The 26,806-nt window shown below is 39.9% G+C and overlaps 1 protein-coding gene across 1 annotated transcript in view; it reads right to left on the reverse strand.

Annotated features, from left to right (window-relative positions):
• The window catches only part of LOC141510156 (uncharacterized), a 63,454-nt gene that overhangs the window by 13,993 nt on the left and 22,655 nt on the right, over positions 1-26,806 (reverse strand). Inside the window, 4 exon segments of the mRNA XM_074220181.1 lie at positions 1,216-1,370; positions 5,785-6,783; positions 15,179-15,305; positions 24,868-25,039. Coding sequence (XP_074076282.1) covers positions 1,216-1,370; positions 5,785-6,783; positions 15,179-15,305; positions 24,868-25,039 — 1,453 coding nt within the window.

Genomic DNA, 26,806 nt, shown 5'->3' on the forward strand with positions numbered 1-26,806 from the left:
ACTTAATAATTACCTACTTGTGTGGCCTTGGGCAAGCCTTTTGCCTTGTAAAAACCTAAAAATAAATAAATAGATAAATATATAAATTAGAAACTATTCTTTAGAATTTGAGAAATGATATCTTTTATCACAGACAGATGTAAAAAATTTTTTCCTCAGATTTCATTTTTTCATCTAATATTGGTTACATTGGTTTTATGTGTCAACAATCATTTAAGATAATCAAAATAAGTCATTTCACATTTTAGAATATTCCCTATTCCGATTATGGTTATAAATTCTTCCCTAATTGGAAATCAGACTGGTAATTTATGGGATTAACCTCTATGTTGAAATCCTGCAGTCATTTTGCCCTTCTCTTAGTCTTCAGTACAAGATGTGGATCTATGACTAGTTTCTGCCATATTGTGCTGCTCCAAGTTTCCCAGCAGTTTCAGTCAAATAAAAACATGGATTATAGATAACTACGGTCATTTACTAGTATGAGATGAGTGTGGGGTCCATAGAAGCATTACTCTACTGCTTAGCAGATGGCTTTGATGATTGCTACTTTGGCATACAGTTTGAGATCTCGCTGGTGGATCCTGATAATTCTGGCAAGAAGACCAAGTCAGCTGTTCTTTGGAAGGTCTCTGGCAGAAAGTAGGCGACATGTAAAAAGCCCAGACCATCTTTCTAGTCTCATACCTGCTCTTCCTTCCTTTCTGAACCAGGCTGTTTCAATGATCCTTCATGAAGACCTGCCAGACTCAGTGACTTTCCAATGGTTGTTTCTTCAGGTGGGAATATTATTCTCCTCCCCTAGGCTTCCTTCAAAGCATAAGTAAAAAATCTTTGTTTCTAAAGCAAAAGATTTCTCAGGTCCCTCAAACCGTAAGAGCCTACTTGGAAAGGTTCTTGCTTCTGTACTAGAGGGAGTGTTGATCTGTAATACCTCATCCCATTACCTCAAGGTTGCTGGGTGTGCCCATATCCTGAAGGGATGCTTCACCTTTGTGGAGGATTTGGCATAACTGACAGGGACCTCCTTTTAGCTCCAGGACCTGTCTCTCCCTTCTCTTATTGGACAAACAAGAGGTGGCTTCTTAGATCCTGTCTTCTGATACTCAATAGGTATAAAAACCCTAGGTCAGGACTCCATCTGGGGCTTGGTTCTCTCTAATCAGACCCTCCCCCCCTTTCCCTGATGTTGATCTGTGGGCACACTGCACTTACCTGTGGTGGAGGGCTATGTCTCCCAAGGGCCATTCCCTTTGGCTCTGGTCTCCCTGCCTGGGCCAGGCCTGGGTCCTCTGCAGACTGAGCGGAGGAGGGAGAAGGATCCCAGAAGGAATGAGGTCTCTCTTTTTCTTCCTGGGCAAGAGGGCAACCTATAAGGATATACAGAGATTAGGGACCTCAGACCCTAGCTCTCTGCTCAGGGGAGAGAGAGACACTCTGAGGGAAGGGTTAAGTTTGGATAGCAGATGGTCCCACCCTTTCCTGCCCATTCCTTCCCTTCTGTCCCTCTCCCATTCATGGAGAGCAAAAAGGCATTAGAAGTTGTGGGATCTGGTCAGAGCCTCAGTGGCTACTGATCAGAATTCCCATTTCCACCGCTCCTCTGGCCTCCCTGCACTCTACATCCCTTACCAAGTACCAAAGTGAAAATTTTAAAATCTTATAATTCTGATCAAAACTTGAGTTTCTCAGCCTCTAATTAAGACTAATAAGTAAGTCTGTGTCTCTCCAGATATAAATCTGAAGCCTGACTTGGTCTCTCTGAAATAGCCTGTAACCCTTCTATGTGCATGTGCAAGTCTGACTTTCCCAGTTGAATCAACAATTAGACAGAGACCATCCTGAGAAGGCAGGAGACCAGGATGGTTCAAGACCTTTGGGAATGGGAAAAATCCCGTTTTTATATGTGTAAAACTTATCTGAGGAAGACCTAAATTATCCAGGCAGAATCGGAGATCCTAGTCCTGTTGCTGAATGAGTCCTTATCAGGTAAGTTCTGAGGCAGGACAGCCCTCAGGGATGGAGAAGGAGAGCAACTAGTCACCAGTGGTACCTTTTTTACACTAATGTTGAACCAGATTGGTTGGCCACCAAGAGTTGCCAACTCTCTGTGTTTTCTATAAATACTCGTCACATTAAGCTCTTCATAGCTATCTTTCAGGATGTCCTCTGCCCTCCTCCCACTCTGAAATCTGTCAAAGTTTTATATTTCTGATCAAAACTGGCTTCTCAGGCTGAATGGGGCTTGTAAATGGGCCCCCCCCTCTAGCTCTGAGCATCTCCAGGCAAAAATTGATGCAAAAGAAACATGAGCATAGGGAGTGTTGAGTTTACTTGGGGACAAACTTTGTAAATCTTTTTGTTTGCACTGTTGAGGGAAGGTTCCTTCTTCCTTTTTCCTTTAATAACTAATTTAGGCCACACCTGAGGGCCTGACCTCTAACCCAATTTTGGTTGCATTGTCTTCTGGTGGGGTAGCCAAGGAGAACAGGCTCTGGAAGTACATCCAAGAACACCCAAAAGAGACTCCTCCCAAAAGGCAAAATCTCCAGTTATGGACTTGGGTCCCTCCCAGGTCATCATGGCTCCCATGGACTCTGAGGGAGAATTTAAGAAGATCTGAGGAAAGGAATCTTCCTCTTTTACCTTCCCGATTCCTATTGAAACCCTGGTCAACTGGCCTGAGCAGTTCGATCAGCAACCCACAGTGGTCTTCTCTTTAATCTCTTAACTTTCCTATCAATTTATTTGTTGTTTTAACCTCTTTTAATAAACCTCTATTTTCTTCCACACATGCATCCCTGGCTCTGAATTGAGATTCATCACGTAGCAGTAATAAAACTCAAGTAACCTTAGGCAACAAAGCGAAGGTAAGATCAGCCTCTTCTAAGCAGCCTGCTCACCCTGATTGCATCTGCAAGTTTGCAAAGTATCAGAGACACAGACCATCCTGAAAAGGCAGTAAACTGGCCCCCTTTTTCTTTGACAAGAAAACTTCCTGAAGAACTTTTCATTGCCTTTTGCATTATTTTTATTTTAGGGATGAAGGTTCACAACTGCACTAGAGAGGAGACAGGAGTCTGACTACCATCTGGATCCTTCTTAGGTCTGACAGAGAACAGACCTTATGAACAGGTTAGAGGATCATAAATCAACGACACTTAGGTACCAATGAAAGACCTGGTGGATTAATTAGACAAGAAAAATTCCTGTAGCCCCTATTATTTTCTTTTTCTTGAGTGGGAGGGAGTAGGTGGGGGGTTGCAAGGCAGTGGGGGTTAAGTGACTTGCTCAAGTTCACATAGCTAGTAATTGAACACCTGAGATCAAATTTGACCTCGGGTCCTACTGACTCCAGTGCTAATGCTCTATCCCACATTTAGCCACCCTATCATTTTCTGTTGCTTTATTTTTAATCTAAGAATTAAGGTTCACCACCCCAAAAGGAAGAAAGGGAAGAGGAACAGAAGAGAACAAGAGGAGGAAAAAATCTTAAATTTCCTGGAGACCATTCTATTGTGATAGCAGAGAATCATCCTTCTAGGATGCTATTTTTCAGGACTGAAGTAACTGCTTTTTTAAGTAACTGGGACAGGGTGAGTCCTTGTTTGCAAAGTCTAAAGGAGGAGCAGATCTTCCTTTCAAAATCTAAGGAGCAAACCTTCCATTCCTTGTAAGAACTAAGAAACATTAACCTTGGAATGGTTGAAAACACTTAAGACTAAATTATCCTTTTGACTAAGAACTCTGTAAGAATCGGAATTAAATATAAGAGAATCAGAACGACACTTGTCAATTTATAATGAGATTCTCAAATATTTACTCCTGCTAAAAGATTAATTTCATTACAGAGTAGTCATTTTTTCACATATTAGATAAGAAATTAAGACTCCTGGACATCTCCCCTGGTGGTAATTACAAACTCAGGAGGATGATTCAGATGCTGGAAGATGGATCCAGCCAGGAAGAAACCAGAGAGTTGTGTACAAGGATGAGAGTCTCTGAGGAGCATTTGGGCTACTTTAATGGGCAACCTTGATGTTCAGGCCATAAGGGTAGGTAAAGAATTTTCCCTCTTCTCTTTTTATGCATAAAGGTTCAACTCTTTCCCAGTTCAGGTGTGGTCATTACTTTCACATATAGCTTAGAGATAAGATCTAAAAGAATAAAATGTAAAATGTCAACCTGATATTTTCTGTCATTGGCTTTTATCCCTATATTTTTAAGGTTTTTGCAATGTTAGGCTTCACAACCTCTTCTACTGTCTGATGTGATCAGTTCCAGAGAGTCAAATGGGCAGGACGACATGATTTTCTTATGATAGATAATTCACAATTACAATGAACTGAATCTAGAGCCAGTGCTCTTTCCACTGTGCTAACTGGCTGCCTAGTTATTTAATTTGCATTTCTCTAAGCAATGATTTAGGGCATTGTTTCATGACTATTGTCAAATCTGATATCCCTTAAATTAGAATTAAAATATTTCTAATCAAAAGCTGTTCTATCAGCCTCTAATTGAGGTCTCTAAGATTGGAATGTTCATCTTCTGCCCTTCCACAAGGTCTGTGTCTCCAGTTATAAATCTGAAGGGAGGCTCTTTCTGTGTGAAACAGCCTCATGCCTGTCTAATTGCCTCTACAAGTTTTACTGCAGATGCTGAGTAACCAATCAGTTGAAGTCCATCCTGAGAAAGCAGAACTGCTTTGGTTATCCAAATGAGACTTGAACAGATTCTTGTAATTTTGAGATTTTGGAGAGGAAGAAACTCCAATGTTTTATATAAATACCCATTGTATATAACATGTAAAACAGCATCAGAATAGCAGACAGTAGCCCTAGTCTAATTGGATCTCTGTTATTTTTGACATAGAACAGACTATGTGGATGGGTTAGAGAATCATAAAGTAATCAATGACACTTTTATGTACAAATGTGTAACCCGATTGGTTGACCGCCAAAATTTTATGTTCCTTTGTAGCAACCTAAGCTTGTTTAACGACTAGCCATCTTCAATATAGAAATTATTACTTCCAGAATTTTCTCGGTTTGTTTTTTTAGGTTTTTGCAAGGCAAATGGAGTTAAGTGGCTTACCCAAGGCCACACAGCTAGGTCATTATTAAGTGTCAGACCGGATCTGAACCCAGGTCCTCCTGACTCCAGGGCCGGTGCTGTGTCACTATGCCACGTAGCTGCCCCTTACTTTCAGCATTCTTTAGAACCATTAGAACATCTTGGGTGACCTGAAATTTCTTCCCCGTGCCGCGGCCACAACGACCAGGCCTCGGGGCCAGGAGACACTCACTTTGCCGACACGCCACCTGCATCACTGCGTTCTGCACCATTTGGGCCAGGTCCCTGATTTCGGCCTCAAGGCGATCACGTGCTCACTGCGGGCTCCGGGCCCCCAGCACCCCGGGCCGGCCCCGGGGCAGGACTGCTCTGGCCCCCGGAGCTCGGGACGGGCCCCAAACTGCGGACCCACAAGCGACCCCACTCGCGTTTCCCTCTGGGGGCCTCGGGCCCTCTTCCTTCCGGCCCCAAGCTCCGTTTCCGACCCCTCGCGTCTCCCCCACGCGCAGGAGGTGACCCCAAGCCGGGCCCCGGGGGGGACGGGCCCCTCACCCGCTCTCGGAGGAGCCCGGGCCTTCAGGCCCCTCGGAGGGGGCTCGGCCGGCTCCCCCAGGCGGATCCGAACCCGGACTCAGAGGAGGCCCCGGCCCGGGGTCCCCTCCCCCTCCCCGCGGAGCCCCCCGGAACTCGGGGGGGCGGGGGGCTCCTCACCTGCAGCCGCAGCGGGGCCCCAGGGCACGGGGGGGGGGAGGGGAGGCGCGGGAGAGCCGGACACGCAGCCGGACCGCCGGGGCCCGGGGGCAGGCAGCGCCGGAAGGGGCGGGGCGTCGCGGCTATCCCGCCCTCCGATAGGCGGGGAGGGGGCGGGGGCGGGCCTCCGCAGGACGCCCCCAATGGCAGACCGCGGCCGGCTCCTTCCGGTGCCGCCCTTTCCCCCGCCCCTCCTCCACGTGCAGCTCTCCACGTGACCCCCTGAGTTCCCCACTCTGGGAGCGCGGCCCCGCCCCGCCCCGCCCCGTCCCCGCCCCTTCCGGCCCGCCCCTCCCCCGCCCGCCCCGGCGGCCCCTGCGCTCCCCGGCCCCTCGCCGCCTCTCTGCCCGCGGGCCGGCGGGAGCTGCGCGGCCTCCCCGAGCCCCGAGCCTCCGGCCCTTTCCGCCCGGCCCGGCCCGGCCCACCGCGGCGCGGCTCGAGCTCCCTCCCCGGCGGTGACAGCGCACGGGCATAGCCCGGGGAGGCTCCGCCCCGGGGCGCGCTGCGCCGGCTCCTGGTCCCCGCAGCCCGGGCTGAGCGGGAGGTCGCTCCTCTTCTTCCTGGCCAAGAGGCCGGCCCACGGGGAGACCCAGGCCGGGGCCCCGGCGGCTCCGGGCAGAGCTCTCCCGGCCGCGCCGCGCCGCCCCCCGCAGCCCGGGTGAAATGCGGACGGACGAGTGGGGCCGCGGCGCCGCAGATCCATCCGAACTTGGCCTGGGCCGCCCAGGGCGGCTGCGAGCCTGCCTTCCCCAGCTGAAGCAGCCAGGAGCCCGGGCCCAGGCCGGCCGGGGGGCCCAGGCGACTCCGGAGAGAGCCCCGAGGGCTGCACGAGGTGGGGCTGCTCGCAGGGCAGTCCGGCCGAGCCCCCCCATGAGAGCCCCGGGCAGACTGGCAGAGGAGGCCGAGCCCCTTGGCGCAGCATGTCCCCGGGGACCCCCCACGGGTCTCTCGCGGCAAGCACTTTTCTTAGGAGTGGCTAAAACCAAGCTACAGGAATAACTTGCAGGAGGGTCAGGTCAGTTCAGAGCAAGCCAAGCTGCCCTTTCCCTGAGCTCCCCCTGCACTTCTCAACACCCTTTATCTTAGACGAGAAAACTTCCGGTAGAACCTGTCTTTCCTTTTACTCTATTTTAATTCTAAGGATGAAGGTTCACAAATCCACTAGAAAGGAGACAGGCGCCCGGCTGCCACCTGGAACGGTGTTGGTTACGCATGGGTCAGAGGATCATAAATCAGATCAATGACACTTATGTACCAGTGTACAACCTGATTGATGAGACAGGAAAATTTCTTGTAGAACCTGTCATTTTCTTTTGGGGGGGATGTGCAGATGTGCAAGGCAATTAGGGTTAAGTAACCTCCCCAAGTATCTGAGACCAGATTTGAACCCAGGGCCTCCTGACGCCAGGGCCAGTGCTCTATGCACCTAGCTGCCCCAACCCATCATTTCCTTTTGCTTTATTTTTAATCTAAGAATGAAGGTTCACCACCCCTACAGGAAGAAAGGGAAGAATAGAATACAAGTATCAAGAGTAGACAAAACCTTAAATTTCCTGGAGACCATTCTGCTGTTTGACAGAAGAAAACCTTCCTTTTAAGACACTTTTCCAGGAGGGCGAAGTAACATCTATTTTAAGTTTAAGTACCTGGGGCAGGGAGAGTCCTTGTTTTCCAAGGCTAAAGAAGGGCCAGATCTTCCCTTCAAATTATATAGGCTGCAGCTCTGGACTAAAGAGGGCAGGACAAGGCTTCCTTTCAAACTCTAAGCATGGGGCTTCTAGGTGGCTTAGTGGATAGACTATTGGCCCTGAAGTTAGGAGGACCTGAGTTCAAATCCAGCCTCAGACACTTAACAGTTACCTAGCTGTGTGGCCTTGCAAGGCACTTAACCCCATTTGCCTTGCAAAAACCTAAAAAGAAAAAAAAAGCCTAAGGAGCACAGGTTCCACTGCTCCCAATAGCTAAGAAACATCAACATTTGACTAGGTATTGTTGTAAAAACTTAGACTAAATTATACTTTGACAAGGAACTTCTTAAGACTCAGAATTCAACAAGGCGGCTAGGTAGCTCAGTGGATAGAGAGCACCAGCCCTGGAGTCAGGAATACCTGAGTTCAAATCCAGACTCAGACACTTAATAATTAATTTCCTAGCTGTGTGGCCTTGAGCAAGTCACTTAACCCCATTGCCCTGCAAAAAACCTAAAAAAAATCAGAATTCAATATAGTTGGATCAGAATGTCCTTTGTCAAAGTATAATAAGGTTCTAAAAATTTTACTCCTGGTAAAAGATTGATTTCATTAGAGATCAGTGAGTTTTCACATAGTAGATAAGAAATTAAGAGTCCTGGACATCTCCCCCTGTGGTAATCACAAACTCAGGAGGATGATCCACATTCTGGGAGATGGGTCCAGCCAGGAAGAGACCAGAGACTTATGTACAAGAATAAGAGTCTCTGAGCAATGGGGCCACTTAATAATGGGCAACCTCAATGGTCTGGCCACAAGGGAGGGAAAGAATTTCCCTTATTCTCTGGTTCATGCATAAAAGTTTAATTCCTTCCCAGTTCAGGTGTGCTCATGACCTTTACCTATAGCTTGAGGTAAGATCGAGAAGAATAAAATTTTAAATGTCTGATATTTTCTGTCATTGTATTTGAACTCTGTATTTTTAAGGTTTTTACAGTGTTAGGGTTTACAACCTCCACTACTGTCTGATGTGATCATTTCCAGAATCAAATGGACAGAAGGAGGACATGATAGTTTTATGGAAGACAATTCAGAATTACAATGAAATGAATCTAGGGCCACTGCTCTAACCCCTGTGCCATCCAGCTGCTCTAGAGTAGTTTTAATTTGCATTTTTCTAATCAATAATGATTTGAAGTGTTTCTGACTATAGAAAACTTGAATTTCTTCATCTGAAACCTACCCATTAGTATCTGACCATTTATCAATTGGGGAATGACTTGTAACCTTATAAATTTGAAACAGTTCTCTATATTTTGGAAATGTGTCTATTATCAGAAACACTAACTGCAAAAATGGTTTCCCAGCTTTTTTGCATTCCTTCCATTTTCGATAACATTTTTATTTATGCAAAAAGATTTTTCATTTTAATATAAACAAAATGATCTCTTCTGCATTTTATAACGTTCTTTGTCTCTTGTTTGGGCATAAACTCCTTTCCTCTCTAGAACAAAAATAAGCTATTCCATATTCTCCTAAATGGCTTGTGATATTGCCTTTCCTGTGGAAATCACAGACCCATTCTGACCAGATTTTGGGAGAGAGTGAGAGACGGTGGTCTTTGCCTATTTCTGCCATATTATTTTCCACTATTCCCAGCAGGTTTTGTCAAAGAGAGCCCAGAAACTCAAATCTTTGGATTTACCAGTCTATTACTTCAATCATTTACTACAGCTCCTTTTATACCTAATCTGTTCTGCTGATCTTCCACTCTATTTCTTAGCCCAAACCAAACAGTTTTGAAGATGACCACTTCATAATAGAGGTTTAGATCAGGTACAACTAGACCTTGCTTTGCATTTTTTTTAAATTAATTTCCTTAAAGATTCTTGACTCTTGCTACAAGATGAATTGTTTTAATGTATTTTTCTAGCTCTATAAAATAATCTTTTGGTAATTTGATTATGTCACTGAGAAAGTATAAAATTTGTATAGCCTTGTCATTGTTAATTCATAATGTTAACTTGCCCTATCCATGAACAATTGACATTTTCCCAATTGTTTAGATCTGACTTTACGTGTGTGAAAAGTGTTTTGTAATTATTTTCATACAGTTTCTGGGTTTGCCTGGCAGGTAAATTTCCAAGTATTTTACATTATCTACAGTTAAATAAAATGTATAAATAGAGTAATTTCAAACTGCAATATTTTATAAAAGCAATTATCTGTATTAATATGCTCACTTATATCCCTGTTCAAAGAATATATAAGCAATAAACTATTGCTCCAAGAATCCTTCTTAAACAAAATCTTTAATTCTTAACCAATTCGTATATATTTCTATAGATGTTCTGAATTTCAAATGTAACAAGCAACATACACTATGGTAATATTTAGATATTATTACAGAAATGGTGAAAGAAAAATAAGGAAATTTTTTAAGTATTTAAAAGTATATTATAAAATACAAAACAACTGTTACAAAATCATAACCAGAAATCAAACCAAATGTTATACCAAACTACAGATCACCATCAGCCAGCATGGTCATTTCCATAGTGCTGGAGGATGGTCTACAAAGTTGGCGGCATCTCTTACTTATGGATTATTTCTGTATAAAAACAAGCCTGATATTGAATACAGTAGTAACAACACTGCCCTGTTCTCTTCCATTGTGTTTTGGATTGACTGGCATTTTGGTATCTCCAGCTTAACTCTCCAACCCCATCCCAATTGCTTCCCTCCCCTGTTGATGTTCTAGTTTGTCCTTTAGGAGACCAACAAAAAATCACATTTCACTTTTTATTTCTGTTCTGTACTTACCATGTCATGGCTTTCTTTAAACCTGCTTAGTCCCCTCCCACACACATAAACACATAACTTCTCCCCTCCTCCCCTTGCTTTCTTGTGCCCCAGCTCTATCTTGTAGCACCTGAAGGTCAAGGAAAATCCTTCACCCTGAGTCTTAACTGCACAGGTCTGGAGCAGAGCCCTGAAGGACATACCCCCATCCCTGAGTAAATGGGGTTGAGGTCATTGAGCATTTGTTACATCAGTTTACCCTAAATTAAGCAAACATCTAGGCTCAGCTCTTCGGGAAAATCTCATGCTTGGCACTTTCTAAGAAAGGAAAGGTACTTTGGGGTTCCTGGGATCCCATTTATGGGGCCAGGCTATTGATGCCAGACTGAATAGGAATTTGTAGAAACAAAGTAGCTTAGGGAAAGGATTTTTAGAAAATAAAATGTTTAAACTATTTTTTAAAAATAGGGGAATGAAGGGGCAGCTAGGTGGCACAGTGGATAGAGCGCCGGCCCTGGAGTCAGGAGTACCTGGGTTCAAATCCGGTCTCAGACAATAATTACCTAGCTGTGTGGCCTTGGGCAAGCCACTTAACCCCATTTGCCTTGCAAAAATAAAAAAAAACCCTAAAAACAAAACAGGGGAATGAGGTCCTCCAAATTCCTTTTTTGAGACCAATATGGTGCTGATACCTAAGCAAGAAAGAGCTAAAACAGATAAAAAAAAATTAATAGGCCAATTTTCCTAATGAATATGGATGCAATTTTTTTTTTTTTTTTTTTTTTTTTTTTTTTTTTTTTTTTTTTTTAGTTTTTGCAAGGCAATAGGGTTAAGTGGCTTACCCCAGGCCACACAGCTAGGTAATTATTAAGTGTCTGAGGCCGGATTTTAACTCAGGTACTCCTGACTCCAGGGCCGGTGCTCTATCCACTGCACCACCTAGCCGCCCCTGGATGCAAAATGTTGAAGAAAATTTCAGCAAAGAGAGGGCAACAAGTTATTACTAGGATAATACACCAGGATCAGGTAGGATTTTTACCACTAGGTAAATCAACCTTAATTGCCCATGTCCATAACACAATGAACAGAAATGATTATCTCAAGAAATGCTGAAAAAGCCTTCAACAAACTACATCAGCCAGTTCTATTAAAATCAGAAGCATAAATCCATCTTTCCTTCAAATGATAAGCAGTATCTCATTGAAACCATCAAGAAGTATTACATGTAATGGAAATAAGCAGCACTGCGAGTAAGAGGATTATTGTTCCATACTGTATTAGAAATGTTAGCTTTAGGGGTTATTAGTGCTGTAGTAGACAGAGCAATAATCCTGGAGTCAGGAGAACCTGAGGTGAAATCCCAACTCAGCCACTTGATACTTTCTAGCTATTTGACCTTGAGCAAGTCACTTAACCCCATTTCCTTGGAAAAACAAACAAAAAAGAAGCATTAGCATTAGCAATAAGAGAAGTAAAAGAAATTGAAGGAATTACAAGAGACAAGGAAACAAAACTTTCACTCTTTGTAGACAATAAGTTGGAATAATTAGAGAATATTATAAAATCAACCAAAAAACTGCTTGAAGCAATAAACTTTAGCAAAGCCAGAGGATACAAAAGAAACCCATAAAAATCATCATCATTTTTATGTATAACCAACAAAACCAAACAGCAAAAAATGGAAAGAGAAATTCCATTTAAAATAAATTTAGACAACAGAAAATACTTGGGAATCTACCTCTCACCAGAAACTATATGAACCTAATTATAAAGTACTTTTCATGAAAATAAAGTCAGAACTAAACAACTGGAAAAATAGTTCATGATTAGTACAAGCTTAGATATAAAAATAACAATTCTACCAAAATTAAATTACTTATTCAGTGCCATACCAAACAACCCAAATATTATTTTACAGAGCTAAAAAAATAGTAGCAAAATTCACGAAGAGCACCAAATGGTCAAGAATCTTATTAAAAAAAATGCAAAGGAAGGGCTCCTAGTTGTACCAGATCTGAAACTCTATTGTTAAGGAACTGTCATCACTGGTTAAGTGATAGAGTACTGGTTAAGAAAGAGTAGTGGATCAGTGGAATAGATTAGGTACAAAAGAACAAAAGTAAATGATTATAGTGATCTACTGTTTGATAAAGCCAAAGATTCCACCTTCTGGAATAAAAATTCCCTATAACAAAAACTGCAGGGGAAAACTGGAAAATAGTATGGCAGAAACTTTGCAAAGAATAACACCTCTCAGAGAACATAGGAATAGAGTTTTCCTTAAATTGATAAGGATCTCTCTAAAACCATCAGGAATCACTATATGGATTGGGGGAAAAAATAACAGCATTCTCAATAAGATCAGGGGTGGAACAAGGATGCCTATTATCCAATCATAATTAAAATAAGGTTGAAATGAGTACAGGATTTAGAAATAAAGGATTTAGATATGCCAAGAAGAAATACTCTACCTATCAGAACTATTGGGGGGGGGGGGCGAAGAGGAGTTTATAATCAACTAATGGACATTCCCTCATTGTCAAATTCTTTACCCCTACAAAGTTGTTATGAATATTTTTGTACATGTGGGATGTTTACCCTTTTTCTACCCCTCAAGGAAGAGACACGGGGGGGGGGGGGGGAGCTAGGTAACACATGCAATTGCCCAGAAAGTTCATTTATCAATTACTAAACTACTTAGACAATTGAACTACCATTCCAAAGATATATTAAGCCACTACAAATCTTTTATCATTCTACTTAGTGATTCTTTTTGTGGACAGTAAGTAAACTATTAAGATGAAATGAATTTCTATCCTTCTAAAGAGCTTGTAAAATTCTTTCCCTTTCCCCTTCATACCTAGGCATACCATTTTATTTTCCTTGAAAGCCCAATATAACTGGTGGTACAACAGATGGACAGCTCAGACATACACAGCCCTGAAAATGGATCAATGTTATTTCCTCATAGGGTTACCTCACCAGTGAGAAACCCAATACACTTTTCAAGATAGTTAAGAAATGGAATTCTAAAAGCAAGAAATTTTGGGTCATAGCTGTTTAATGCATTGATCAGATTCTCTGAAATTGAGGCTTTCATCATATAAGCTCAGAATATAAGGCCCTGTAATCTTGGATCATCACTTCCTCAGTCATTCCTCAATATAAGGGCAACACCTTTGTTTACAGTTTCCTTTTTATAACAACAATAAACAGCATTCAGAACCATTTCTTGTGCAGGGAGGCTTTTTGCTCTTTGCTCTTTATTTAAGAGGTCTCCTTGTAGTTATCACTGAATCAAAGGACAGAGAAAAGAATGACTTGAGAGCACAATTGCATGTATTACAGAAACCTTGTAACAAAGCTCTTTCTTAAAGACAAGTAGTTGGGTTCTTCTTTCTAATGCCCTGTGTCTCATCTTACTTTCTATGGAGAAATTCGTCCCATTCCCCCCATGTTAAAGACCATTTATGCCTAGAATGCTCAATCTGCCTTCTCTGAAGTACAAGTTCTAACCCCACCTTCTTACATAAAATTCGTCTAGGTTCCCTTAATCTTCCTTCTCTTACCTGACTCTAGTTTAGCTTGGATAAAGCAGGTTTTATAGAATTGTGTGGCTATATTATCTTTCTCAAGAGCCTGTAAACTTTTTGAGAACAGGGAATCTCCTTATGTCTTAGGTGCTTAACAAAGGGTCTGGTATATCACAGTCACCTAAAAATTTGATCTATGAAAGGTCTAAGAGAGACTTCATATGAGACAACTTCAGTCCTCTCTTGCTCTTCTTGGGAGTTCAATGCTCCAAAATGGCCAACAAAGACTTTAAATGGGATCTCTGAACTACCACTAGAAGGGAAATGAGAGTTCAGGCAGTCCAAGTCCCTCATTTAAGAAAAAAGAAACTGAAGATCAGAGTTTTAATTACTTGCCCATTATGTCATTGCTAAAAGGTATATGAAAAGGAATAACAAGTCAGGTCTTCCAACCCCCAAGTCTACAACTTCTTTCCTGTAACATCCAGAAGTCACCTGGGGCCCAGCCTACACACTTCAGTCACTCACCTGGACAGGAAATCCTCAGACCTTCTTGCTTCAAGTGGACAAACAAATTTTCTCTAGGAACTGGAACTCCTGGCCATGGGAAATAAATTGGTAATGAGGATGGAGAAACTTGTCACTTCTTCCTCAGTGGGGAAAGTGGAATGTAAGCAAGGATCACAAAGTGGTCCCAAAGAAGATTCAAGTAAAGTGTCCAGGAAGGCTATTGATAATGAGTTTTGAGGGTTATGAGAAATAGGATGAGAGGCAAAAGAAAATGTGGCATCAACTTGAAATCAGAAAATTCCAACTTTCTTTACTCCCTCATAGAGCAACAGTCATATTCCACTGCTTCCATCTGCTAGGAATTAGAGGGAGCTGATAGTGCAGAGGAGGGAGCACTGGACCTGGAGCCAAGGAGACAGAGGATCCCTTCACTGCCCATCTTCAAGGAAAAGCTACAGGATCTATGCTGAGAGACTTTGCAGGCAAAATTCATATCCAGGCAGAGATTAAACTGGCACTGCCTGAGATTATCTCAAGTCTGAGATTCAGGATCACTGGTTTGGTCCTTCACTTAAAATTACTCAGATGAAAAAGGAGAAACCTTCAGGAGCTACAAAGTAAACTCCAAGATCCCTAGCCCACAACAAAAACAACTCTCCTGAGAAAACCAGGCAGCAGCAGATTCTTGTCTCTTCAAAAGGGAGGTCGGCACTTTGGCCTTTCTAAGAAGTGATGGATGCCACCAATCCTCTACATTAGGGAGGGAGTGAAGATTCTCCTACTAATGACAGATTTAGAGCTCCCAAGGGAAATGGTCTTTACCCAAGAGAAGCAAGTTCTGAGCAATCTCCAACATGACATCCTTGTGCAGCTGTTTCTGAGCATCATCCAACAGGCTCCACTCCTCTGGGGTGAAGTCCACAGCCACATCCTTGAATGCCATCACCACCTAAAACATCAAAACTCAGAAAACTTACAAGATGAAACACCCTTCAGAATTCATCCAGGCCAGTGCTCATCAATTTAAAGAAGAAAACTGAAGGAGAGAGAAGGACTTTACCCAAATCTAAAACCCTTTAATAGAATCAGAAACAACACTTGGAATCTTGAAAAGTTCAATGGAATACCAACAAATACGTTTGCTATTTTCCACTAGAATAAAGTTGGAAAATGTCTTAATGTGAATTTCTACTGACTATTGAATCAGATAAAGTACATATCAGAGAGATATGAGAACATAGAGGAGAAAGAAAGAAAACCTGATACTTCATCAAAACCAGCATAAATGATATAGTAATAAAACTGATGGATTTGTGAAAAGCAATCAAGAATGTATACTCTGGGGGTCAAATGTATTCTATATACATCTGACTGAATAGACAATATATAAAATATAGTATATCTACTAAATCCCTGAAATTAATTTTCATCTTGAGAGAAATATGAAATATTAATGCCATTAAATTAATTAAAGAACTATACTGAGTGGTATGAAATTGTATCCGCCCAAATGAAGGACATAATTTTTACTACATCGAGAGCTTGAAGGAGCTCTGAGTATTATGGATAATAGCTAAAATATTTTATGTCATGCCTCTATGATTGTTTTTATTTCATCTTTTCCCATACTAAACATTTATTTCTTTTTCCACCACTTGCAAAGCAGGATCTTAGTGAAACTTTTTTTTGAAAGGTTTTATACTTTACATTTTCTTTTCTCCCTCCCCTGAGAAAAGGCAATCTAATATAGTTTCTACATTTATGACCATGCAAAACATATATTCATGTTGATCATGTAGTGAGAGAAGAATCAAATTTGAACAGAAAAAGGAAAATATTAGAGAAAAAATGACATGATACAGAAGACATTTAAACTCCACAGTTCCTTTTCTGCATATGGATAGTTTTTTTCCAAAACAAGATTTAAGTCTTTGATTATTGTACTGCTCAAATAACCAAATCCATCATGGTTGATCATCACCCATCTTGTTAGTGTATATAATGTTCTTCTGGTTCTGCTCATCTTACTTAGCATGAATTCATGCAAGTCTTTCCAAGCTTTTCTATACTCCCAACCATCATGATTTCAGAATAATAGTTTCATCACAAACATATACCACAATTTGTTCAGCTATTCCCCAATTGATACCCTCATTTTCCAATTCTTTTCCACTACCAAAAGAGCTATTATGAAGATTACTAGAATGGCCTTCTGTGGGGGAGAGTGGCAGGGGATAATGTGTAAAATTCAAAACCTTTCCAAATAATGATAGATAGAAATTAGTACATAGTTGGAAAACAAAGTATTTATATAATAAAGAACTGTTATGAATATTTCTATACATGTGGGATATTTACCCTTTTTCAAGATCTCTTCCAGATAAGAGACCCAGGAGGGAGGGGTATTGCTAGATCAAAAGGTATGCAAAGTTTTATTGCCCCTCAGCCATTATTCCAAACTGCTCTCCAAAAAGTATGGAACAATTCACAATTCCATCAACAATACATTGTCTCCCTTTTCTCACATCCCCCAGCAACATTGATCATTTTCCTTTCTAGTCATATTAGCCAATTTGATTGGTGTAAGTTAGTATTAGAGATTTTTTTTAAAATTTGCATTTATCTAATCAATAACCTGTTCTAAAATGGGGATAATGAAGGATTCAATTTACTCTTCTTTTAACCTGAGCAGGATATATTTTTGTAAATATTCATCATTTTATCTAATATTTTTCAATCATACACATATATAGTAACAAACAGTTCTGAATTAATATGTTAATTTCTTCCTCATTAGTGGTGAATTCACCTGTTTAATTTTTAATACTAGTTTCATTTACTGATTTTTAATTTGGTTTTATCTTTATTTTTTTAAATCAAATTAACTAAAGCCTAATCCATTTTTTTTTCATAAAATCAACTCAGGCTTATTTATTAATGTAATTTTTTCTTCCTTGAAATTTTAATTTCATCTTTGATTTTCAGAATTTCTAATTTGTTATTTAATTGGGGATTTTTAATTTGTTTTTTATCTAATTTATATACTTGCATTTCCAGTTCACTGATTTTCCCTTTCTCTATCTTATTTATGTAAACATTTAGAAATATAGTATTTCCCCTATTAACTACTTTGGCTATCTCCCATAAATTTTGGCATGTTGTCTGATTATTGTCATTCTCTTGGATGAAATTATTAATCCTTTCTATGATTTATTGTGTGAGCCACTTATGCTTTAAATCTGTTATTTAGTTTCCAGTTATCTCCAGGTCTATCTCTCCATGACCTTTGGGCTTGCATGTCATTTTTTATTGCAACATGGTCCGAAAAGGGTGCATTCAATGTTTCTGCCTTTCTGCATTTGATTCTGCAGTTTTTATGCCCTAATACATGGTCAATGGTTGTGTGAGTGCCAGGCACTGCAGAAAAAAAGGTGTATTCCTTTTTATTCTTATTCAATTTTCTCTAGAGGTTGATCAATTATAAGTTTTTAAAAATTCTATTCACCTCTTTAACTTCCTTTTTTATTTTATAGTTTTATATATATATAAATGAGTGAGGCAGGTAGAGATCCCTGTCTATGTCTTCCTGTAAGTAAATTAGCTTCTCCTCTAAGAATATGGATGCAGTACTGCTTTGTGTGAACATGTTTAGCATTGAAATTACTGATGGAGCCAAGATGGCAACAGGAGAAGAGTCTCTCTTAGGTGCTCTCTCTCAAAACTTATAAAATAAGGATTCTAACTAAATTTTCAAGAGACAGAACCCACAGAGGGATCCAGTGAGGCAATATCTGCAGCCCAAAGTAACCTGGAAAAAATAGCGGAAAGGCTCCGCTCCATGGGGTCAGAGGGGCGCCCACCAGAGCAAAGGAGCTTCAGCTTCCCAGAGGCAGCCCTAGGGTGCCTGGGAGCTGCAGTTCATGGTAGCAGGGGCAGTTTCCTTACCTATACCCCAGGGAACACCAGGCATAACTTGGAAGATCAATGGAGGGGGCATACCTCTACCAGAGCAAGCTCATGAAGCAGTCCTCAGAGCACTCAGCGAGCAGCATGGAACCTGAAGCAGGCAAAGCCAGTAAGCAGAAGCCCCCCAGGCAATTGAACCTTTAGTACTTCACCTAGGTAGGGGAGTGTAGAGAGAGACTGTCCTCTGTCCCTGAAAAAGGACTCTGGGGCTCTGACCACATTCAGATCCTGATCACAGTCTAGGCCCCCCATAGAACAACAGCCCCTCCCACCTCAGCCTGGTGGCAGAGGGGTGCACTTGTTGTGGTCATTCACAGACCAGGAGGAAAGACAGAGCTTCACACATGGAGATCCTTGTGGGGCGATGTCCCAATAATCAAAAGCTCAGGAAGCACCCGAAAACCAGGCACAGGCTGGGGAAATGAGGAAACAGAGAAAAAAAGAGGAACATCACTGAGAAATATATTCTCTATGATCCCAAGAAGGATCAAAACACTCAATCTGAAAAGAGGACATCCAAGCTCCTGCATCTAAAGACTCCAAGAAAAATGGAAATTGGGTTCAGGCTATGACAGAGTTCAGAAAAAAATTCGAAAATCAAGTGTTGGAGATAGAAGAAAAATTGGGAAAAGAAATGAGAGAAATACAGGAAAAACATGAAAAAGAAATCAGTAGCTTAGTCAAGGAGATGCAAAAAACTGCTGAAGAAAATAACTTGTTAAAAACCAGCACAGGTCAAATGGATAAAATAGTTCAAAAAGTTATTGAGGAGAAGAATGCTTTACAAAGCAGAATTGTCCAGATGGAAAAAGAGATAAGAAAGTTCCCTGAGGAAAACAAATCCTTCAGAGCTAGAATAGAGCTGAAGGAAGCTGCTGACTTTACAAGAAGTCAGTACACAATACTTTAAAACCAAAACAATGAAAAATTAGAAGAAAATGTGAAACAGCTCATTGAAAAAACAACTGATCTGGAAAACAGATTCAGGAAAAGTAATTTAAAAATTATTGTGATACCTGAAACTCATGATCAGGAAAAGAGCCTTGACCACATCTTTAAAGAATTCCTAAAAAGGAAAATTGCCCACATATCCTAGAAGCAGAGGACTATAGAAATTGAGAGAATCCACGGATCTCCCCAGAAAAAAGATCCCCCCAAAAAACCCCAGGAGTATTATAGCGAAGTTTGAGAACTCCCAAGTCAAAGAGAAACTATTACAATTCAAATATTGTCGAGCTGTAGTCAGGATCACACAGGACTTAGCAGCAACTACATTAAAATCTCATAGGGCTTGGAATATAATATTCCAGAAGACAAAAGAGCTCAGAATGCAACTGAGAATGAACTACCCAGCAAAACTGAATGTCTTCTTCCAAGGGAAAAAAATGGACTTTCTTTTTATTTTTTTAGGTTTTATTTTTCTCCAAGGCATATGGGGTTAAGTGGCTTGCCCAAGGCCACACAGCTAGGTAATTATTAAGTGTCTGAGGCTGTATTTGAACTCAGGGACTCCTGATGCCAGAGCCAGTACTCTATCCACTGTGCAACCTAGCCACCCCAAAGATGGACTTCCAATGAACCAGGGGAATTTCAAATGGTCCTGTTAAAATGGCTAGGGCTGAACAGAAAGTTTGATCTTCAAATATAGGACTCAGGTGAAGCATAGAGAGTGGAAAAGAAGGATAAAAAATGAGGTACTTAATGATGATGAACTGCATGTATTATTGCATAGGAAAATGATACTAATAATACTCATAAGAAACTTCTCATTTAATAGAGCAGGTAGAAGGAGTTTTTAATAGATGAAGCACAGGAGAGAGCTGAATTTGAAGACATAATATATTGTAAAAATGGATTCAATGGCCAAAAGGGAAATGTAATGGGAGTAAGAGAAAGGAGAGGTGTATAGTCTAAGATATTTCATATAAATGTTTTTTTATTACAATGAGCTATTGCAATGATATGGAAGGGGGGAAGGCGAGGGGGCATGAAGGAACCTTTGCTCTCATCAGAGGTGGCTCAGAGAGGAAACAGCATATATACTCAATGGGGTACAGACATCTAGAATAAGGAGAGAAGAGGGACAGGGGGATGGGGGGATGTGAGTGATGAAGGAAGGGGTGGACTGTGGGGGAGAGTGGTGAGATGTAACACATTTTCTTTTTTACTTCTTGCAAGGAGCTGGGATTGAATGACCTGTCCAGGACCACAGGGCCAGGTGGTTGCTGGACTTTAAGAGGTGGTATGTGAGCTCTGGTCCTCTTGTTCCCAGGGCCAGTAATCAGTCTGCTGCGCCACTCAGCTACCCTACAGTATTGAAATTACTTCGGTGTCTTATTTCCTTCATTATCTCTTTTAACGAGATCTATTTTTGCAACTGCTTTGTCTGAAATAAGGATTCCTACCCTCGTTTTTGTAATTTCACATGAAGCATAATATATTCTGTTCCAGTCTTTTGGCCTTTGCTCTCTATATATCTCTCTGCCTCAAATGTGTTTCTTATATACAGCATATCATAGGATTTTGGATCTTAATACACTCTGCATTCACATTCTATTTTTTTGCAAGTGTTCATCCTATTCACATTCACAGTTATTATTACTACAATCATAATTATGATAATTACTTTATTACCCTCATGCTCTCTCATCTTCCTATGTATTTACCTCTCCCTTCACCTCCAAAATCTCTTAAGAGGGTTGATTCATGTTGTTTCTTAGTGCAAACAAGGAGAGTTTAAAACAGTCTGAATTTTCTCTGGAGTCTTGGCCCTACCTTAACAAAGATTTAAAATCAAATCACAGCATGAGGAAATGAGCTAACAACAGAAGGTGGGGAAAAGGTGACCATAAACAGTGACTTGTGGTCATAAGGAAAAACAAAATATATATATACTCAGAAGAAGATATCAAAGCTTCTACATCCAAAGCCTCAAAGAAAAATATCAATTAGTTTCAGTTGGTGAAAGAGCTGAAAAAAGGATTCTGAAAATTAAGCAAGGGAGATATCAGACTGGATCAAATGGAAAAAGAAGTACAGGAAGCCAACAGAGAAGAATGCCTTAAAAAACAAAATTGACCAAATGGAAAAGGAGATACAAAAACTCACTGAAGAATATCATTCCTTAAAATAAAAATCAAGCACAGGGAAGCTAATGGCTTTGTGAGCATTCATGAAATAATAAAACCAAACCAAAAAAAAAGAAAAAGAAAAACCTACAAGTGCCACCATCAGAAGAGATGAAAAACAGAAAGGAAAAAGACCTACAAGCAGAAGGATATTTATAACAGCTCTTCTCTTGTGATCAGAACTGGATATTGAGGGAATTTCTATCACTTGGGGAATGACTGAACAATTTATGGTGAGTGATTACAACGGACATACTACTCTTCAATGAAAAACAATGCGCGGTATGGTCTCTATCAAACCAGGAAAGACTTTCATCAGTGGATACAAAGGGAAATGTACTTTATACAAAGTAACAGGAATGTTATAAAACGATCCCTTCTGAACAATGCTATGACTCCAGACAATTCAGAAGACCTTATGGTAATACAATGCATCCTCAGAGCCGGAGTTGTTGGTGACTCATTACAGATTGAAGCATACTTTAATTTGCATTATGTTCCTTTAGGAAGGGATGGGGGATATGCTTACCTTCACAACAAGACTAGTATAATATTTTCCATGACTACATATTCTTAACCTTTAGATGTCATGATGAAATAAAAGTGCCAAAATCTTGTAGAGTGAAAGCTAAATTTTGCAAAAAATAAAAAAGCGATTATAGTAAAAGAAAGCATTTTCAAATTCTTTTGCTATTAAAGGCTTCCTTTCAATATTAAATATTAATGCCCTGTTTAATACTGAAATATTAAATTATATAAAGTTATAATTTAATTCTATAGGATAATATAATTACACATGAAACCCAGAGTTTAATGTATCAACATTTGTTAAAAAATTAACTCTAGACAGTATGAGATACCTGAGATTAAACTTGACAAAAAAATCCAGGAACAATGTTTTTTTATACAAACTAAATCAGATTTAAATAATTGTAGCACTATTAATGGTGCATGGATAGATAGGGCCAATATAAAAAGTGAGTTGAAAAAAATCAGAACAAAATTCATTTGCAAGAGGAAAGTCAAAAATAACATTTACCAAGATAAGTCAAAATAGACATACAACATATATATATATATATATATATATATATATATATATATATATAATTTACAAGAAGATCTAAAGCACACGAATCATTACTTATAAATTAGATAGGAAAACAATTTATGAGTAAACGAGATGAGAACAAAGTTAGGTATGAAATGAATAATTTCAATAATATATAAAAATGTAACAAAGATAAAAGGAAAGGTAAAATGGAGGGGAAATATTTTAAGACTTTCTCAGAGAAAGGTCTCATAACTAAAAGATATACAAAACTTCAAATCTACAAGAATAAAAGTCATTCTCAAAATGGTCTAAGGATATGAACAGGAAGTTTTACAATGAAGTCTTTAAGAAAGAAAGGTTCTAAGACAATAATAATTGAAGAAATGTAAATAAAACTACTTTGATTTGTCATTGTATAGCTTCAGATTGTATAAACTGATCTATGGGCAAATCATATTTTGAAGAGAATTTGAAGAAAATTTGAAGATTTTGAAAACCAAGTTAGGAATTCATTATTAGAGGAATTGGAACCTGATCGAACCATTCTGAAAAAGAATATGAATTATACTCATAGGCTAATGAAACTGGCAATGAGAGGCCACAATTGCTCTACATAATTCTACTTCCAAAGATGATTAAGGAAGGCAAAGAACTTATATGTTCTCAAATATTCATAGCAGCTCTCTTTCTGATATAAAGAACTGGACATTTGGCGAATACATATCAATTGGAGAATGGCTGAACAAGCTGTGGCATAAGATTGCAATGGAATACAACTGTGCTATGAGAAATGATGAGCACAATGATTTTAGAAAAATATAGAAAGATCTGAATCAAATAATGAAGAGAGAAATGTGTAGAACCAGGAGAACATCGTACACAGTAAAAACAACACTGGATGAAGAATAACTTTGAGGGGAAAGATTAACATTCAAATTAAGGATTAAGACAATTTCCGCATCCACAGAAAGAACTGATAAATAAAAGAAATCATGGAATATATATTTATATTTGTTCTTAGCAACAGACTTCTCTGAAGTGGGGAGGGGGATGGAAGGGAAAAGAAATTTAAATGCTAAAGTTTGACAGTATATTTGATGTTTTATGTGCAATCAAGTTTTTTATTAATTATGACATGAAAATAAGTTCTTTAAATTTATAAGTAAAAAATAAATGAGAAACTATTCTTTAGATATCTGAGAAATGATATCTTTTATCACAAATGGGTTAAATTTTTTCCCTCAGATTTCATTTTTTGTCTATTCTTTGGTTACATTGGTTTTATTTGTCAACAATCATTTAAGATAATCAAAATAAGTCATTTCACATTTTAGAATATTTCCTATTCCTATTATGGTTAATTAGTCCCTGATTGTAAATCAGACAAGGAAACTATCACACAATCTGCTAATCTATTTATGTTATTATCTTCTATGTTGAAATCCTGCAGTCATTTTACCCTTCTCTTAGTCTTCAGTACAAGATGTTGATGTATGGCTAGTTTATGCCACACTGTGCAGCTCCAAGTTTCCCAGCAGTTTTAGTCAAATAAAAACATGGATTTGGGGGTTTATATGGTACTACATAACTACAGTCATTGACTATCATAAGGTGAGTGTGGGGTTCATTGATTCATCACTCTACTGCTTAGCAGGTGGCTTTGATAATTGCTACTTTGGCATACAGTTTGAGATCTCCCTGGTGGATCCTGATAATTCTGTCACGAAGTCCAAGTCAGCTGTTCTTTGGAAGGTCTCTGGCAGAAAGTAGGCAACATGTAAAAAGTCCAGACCATCTTTCTAGTCTCCTAACACCTGCTCTTCTTCCTCTCTGAACCAGGGACCCTAGCAGTTTGACCAATCCTTCATGAAGACTTGCCAGAGTCAGTGATTCTCCAATGGTTGTTTCTCTAGGTGGGAATGTTCTTCTCCTCCCCCAGGCTTCCTTCAAAGCATCAGCAAAAATCTTTCTTTCTAAGCAAAGAATTTCTCAAGTCCCTCAAACTATAAGAGCTTCCCTTGGAGAGGGTTCTTCCCTCCATACTGAGAGAATGTTGATCTTTAATAACTCATCCCATTACCTCAAGGTTGCTGGGTGTGCCCATATCCTGAAGGGACACTTCACCTTTGTGGAGGTCCTGACATAATTGACAGGGACCTCCTTTTAGCTCCAGGACCTATCCTGAAGTGGGGGTCTCTCCTTTCTCTTATTGGCCAAGCTAGAGGTGGCTTCTTAGATCCTGTCTTCTGAAAGTCAATAGGTATAAAAACCCCAGCTCAGGTCTCCATCTGGGTCTTGGTTCTCTTTATTCAGACCCTCCCCCCTCTTCCCCTGATGTTGATCTGTGGACACACTGCACTTACCTGTGGTGGAGGTCTATGTCTCTCAAGGGCCATTCCCTCTGGCTCTGGTCTCCCTGCCTGGTCCAGGCCTGGGTCCTCTGCAGACTGAGCTAAGGAGGGAGAAGGATCCCAGAAAGGATGATGTCTCTCTTTTTCTTCCGGGACAAAAGGCTGACCTAAAGGGATATACAGAGATTAGCGTCCACAGACCCTGGTTCTCTGATATTCCTTAAATTAGAATTAAAATATTTCTCATCAAAAGTTGTTCTATGAGCCTCCAACTGAGGTCTTTCTATAAGATTGGAATGTTCACCTTCTGCCCCTCCACAAGGTGTCTCCAGTTATAAATCTGAAGAGAGGCTCTTTCTGTGTGAAATAGCCTAATGCCCCTCTAATTACCTCTACAAGTTTTACTGCAGATGCTGGGTAAATAATCAGTTAAAGTCCATCCTGAGAAAGCAGAACTCTGCTTTGGTTATCTAAATTAGAACTCAAAGAAATTGTTGTAACTATGACATTTTGGAAAGGAAGAAACTCCAATGTTTTAGATGTCGCTATCATATATAATAACACATAAAACAGTGTCAGAAGAGGAGACAGTAGTCCTGGGCCAACCGGACCTTGGTCAGTTTTGACATGGAACAGACTTTATGGACAGGTTGGAGAATCATAAAGTAATCAATGACACCTGTATGTACAAATGTGTAACCTGATCGGTTGACCGCCAGTTTTCTGTTCCTTTGTCAAACTTCTCTAAATATTGATTATTCAGTTAGTTTGGTTGTTGGCATTTGCAAGGCTGCCATCCACCCAGGGGTTTTGGTAAGATCCTAGAGAATTAAACTTCATTTATAAAACTAACTTTGTTGTTTCATTTTTGGCTTAAGAAAATTATAGTCAACACTAAATATAGCTTTAATTTCTTCATCTTAAAACTGCAGCTCATATCTGACCATTTATCAATTGGGGAATGGCATGTAATCTTCCAAATTTGATTCCCTTATCTCAATATTTTGGAAATGTATCATTTAGCAGAAAAAACTGTTAAAATAGCTTCCCAGTTTTTTGCATTCCTTCTGTTTGTGATTGCATTATACTCATTTGTGCAAAAAGCTTTTAAATTTCATATAAACAAAATAATCTCTTTCGCATTTTATGATGTTCTCTCTCTCTTCTTTGGTCACATACTCCTTTCATCTCTGTGGAATAGACAGATAATCATCTATCCCATGCTCTCCTAGGTGGCTTGTGGCATCACCTTTTCTGTGGAAATCATGGACCCATTTTGACTGGATTTTGGTAGAGGTTGTGAAATGTTGTTCTATGCCTATATCTGCCACATTTTTTTTCCAGGATTCCCAGCAATTCTTGTCAAATAGTGAATTCTTAACCCAGAAACTGGAATCTTTGGATTTACCAAACACTCTACTGCTTCCAGTCATTTACTACAGCTTCTTTGGTACCTAATCTGTTCCACTGATCTACTGCTGTTTCTTAGCCCACACAAAGCAGTTTTGATACCGACCACTTTAACATAGAAGTGGAGATCTGGTACAACTAGGCTGCCTTGCTTTGCATTTTTTAAAAACTAATTGCCTTGAGATTCTTGACTCTTGTGCACCATATGAATTATTTGACCATGATTTCTAGGACTATAAAATAATCTTTAGGTAATTTGATTGACATAATATGGAATAAGTAGATAAATTTGGATGTCATTGTCACTTTTATTATGTTATCTTGGAAATTTTTTAAAGTATTTTAAAGTATATTATAAAATACAAAACAATTGCTACAAAATCTTACCAGAAATCATACCAAATGTACTACTGAACTACAGATCGACATCAGCCAGTGTGTTCATTTCCATAGACATGGAGGGTAGTCTACGGAGTTGGCAGCATTGCTTACCTATGGACTGTTTCTGTATAAAAATAGGCCAGATATTGAATACAGTAGG

Source organism: Macrotis lagotis, chromosome 1 (assembly GCF_037893015.1).
Source record: "Macrotis lagotis isolate mMagLag1 chromosome 1, bilby.v1.9.chrom.fasta, whole genome shotgun sequence".
Taxonomy (NCBI): domain Eukaryota; kingdom Metazoa; phylum Chordata; class Mammalia; order Peramelemorphia; family Peramelidae; genus Macrotis; species Macrotis lagotis.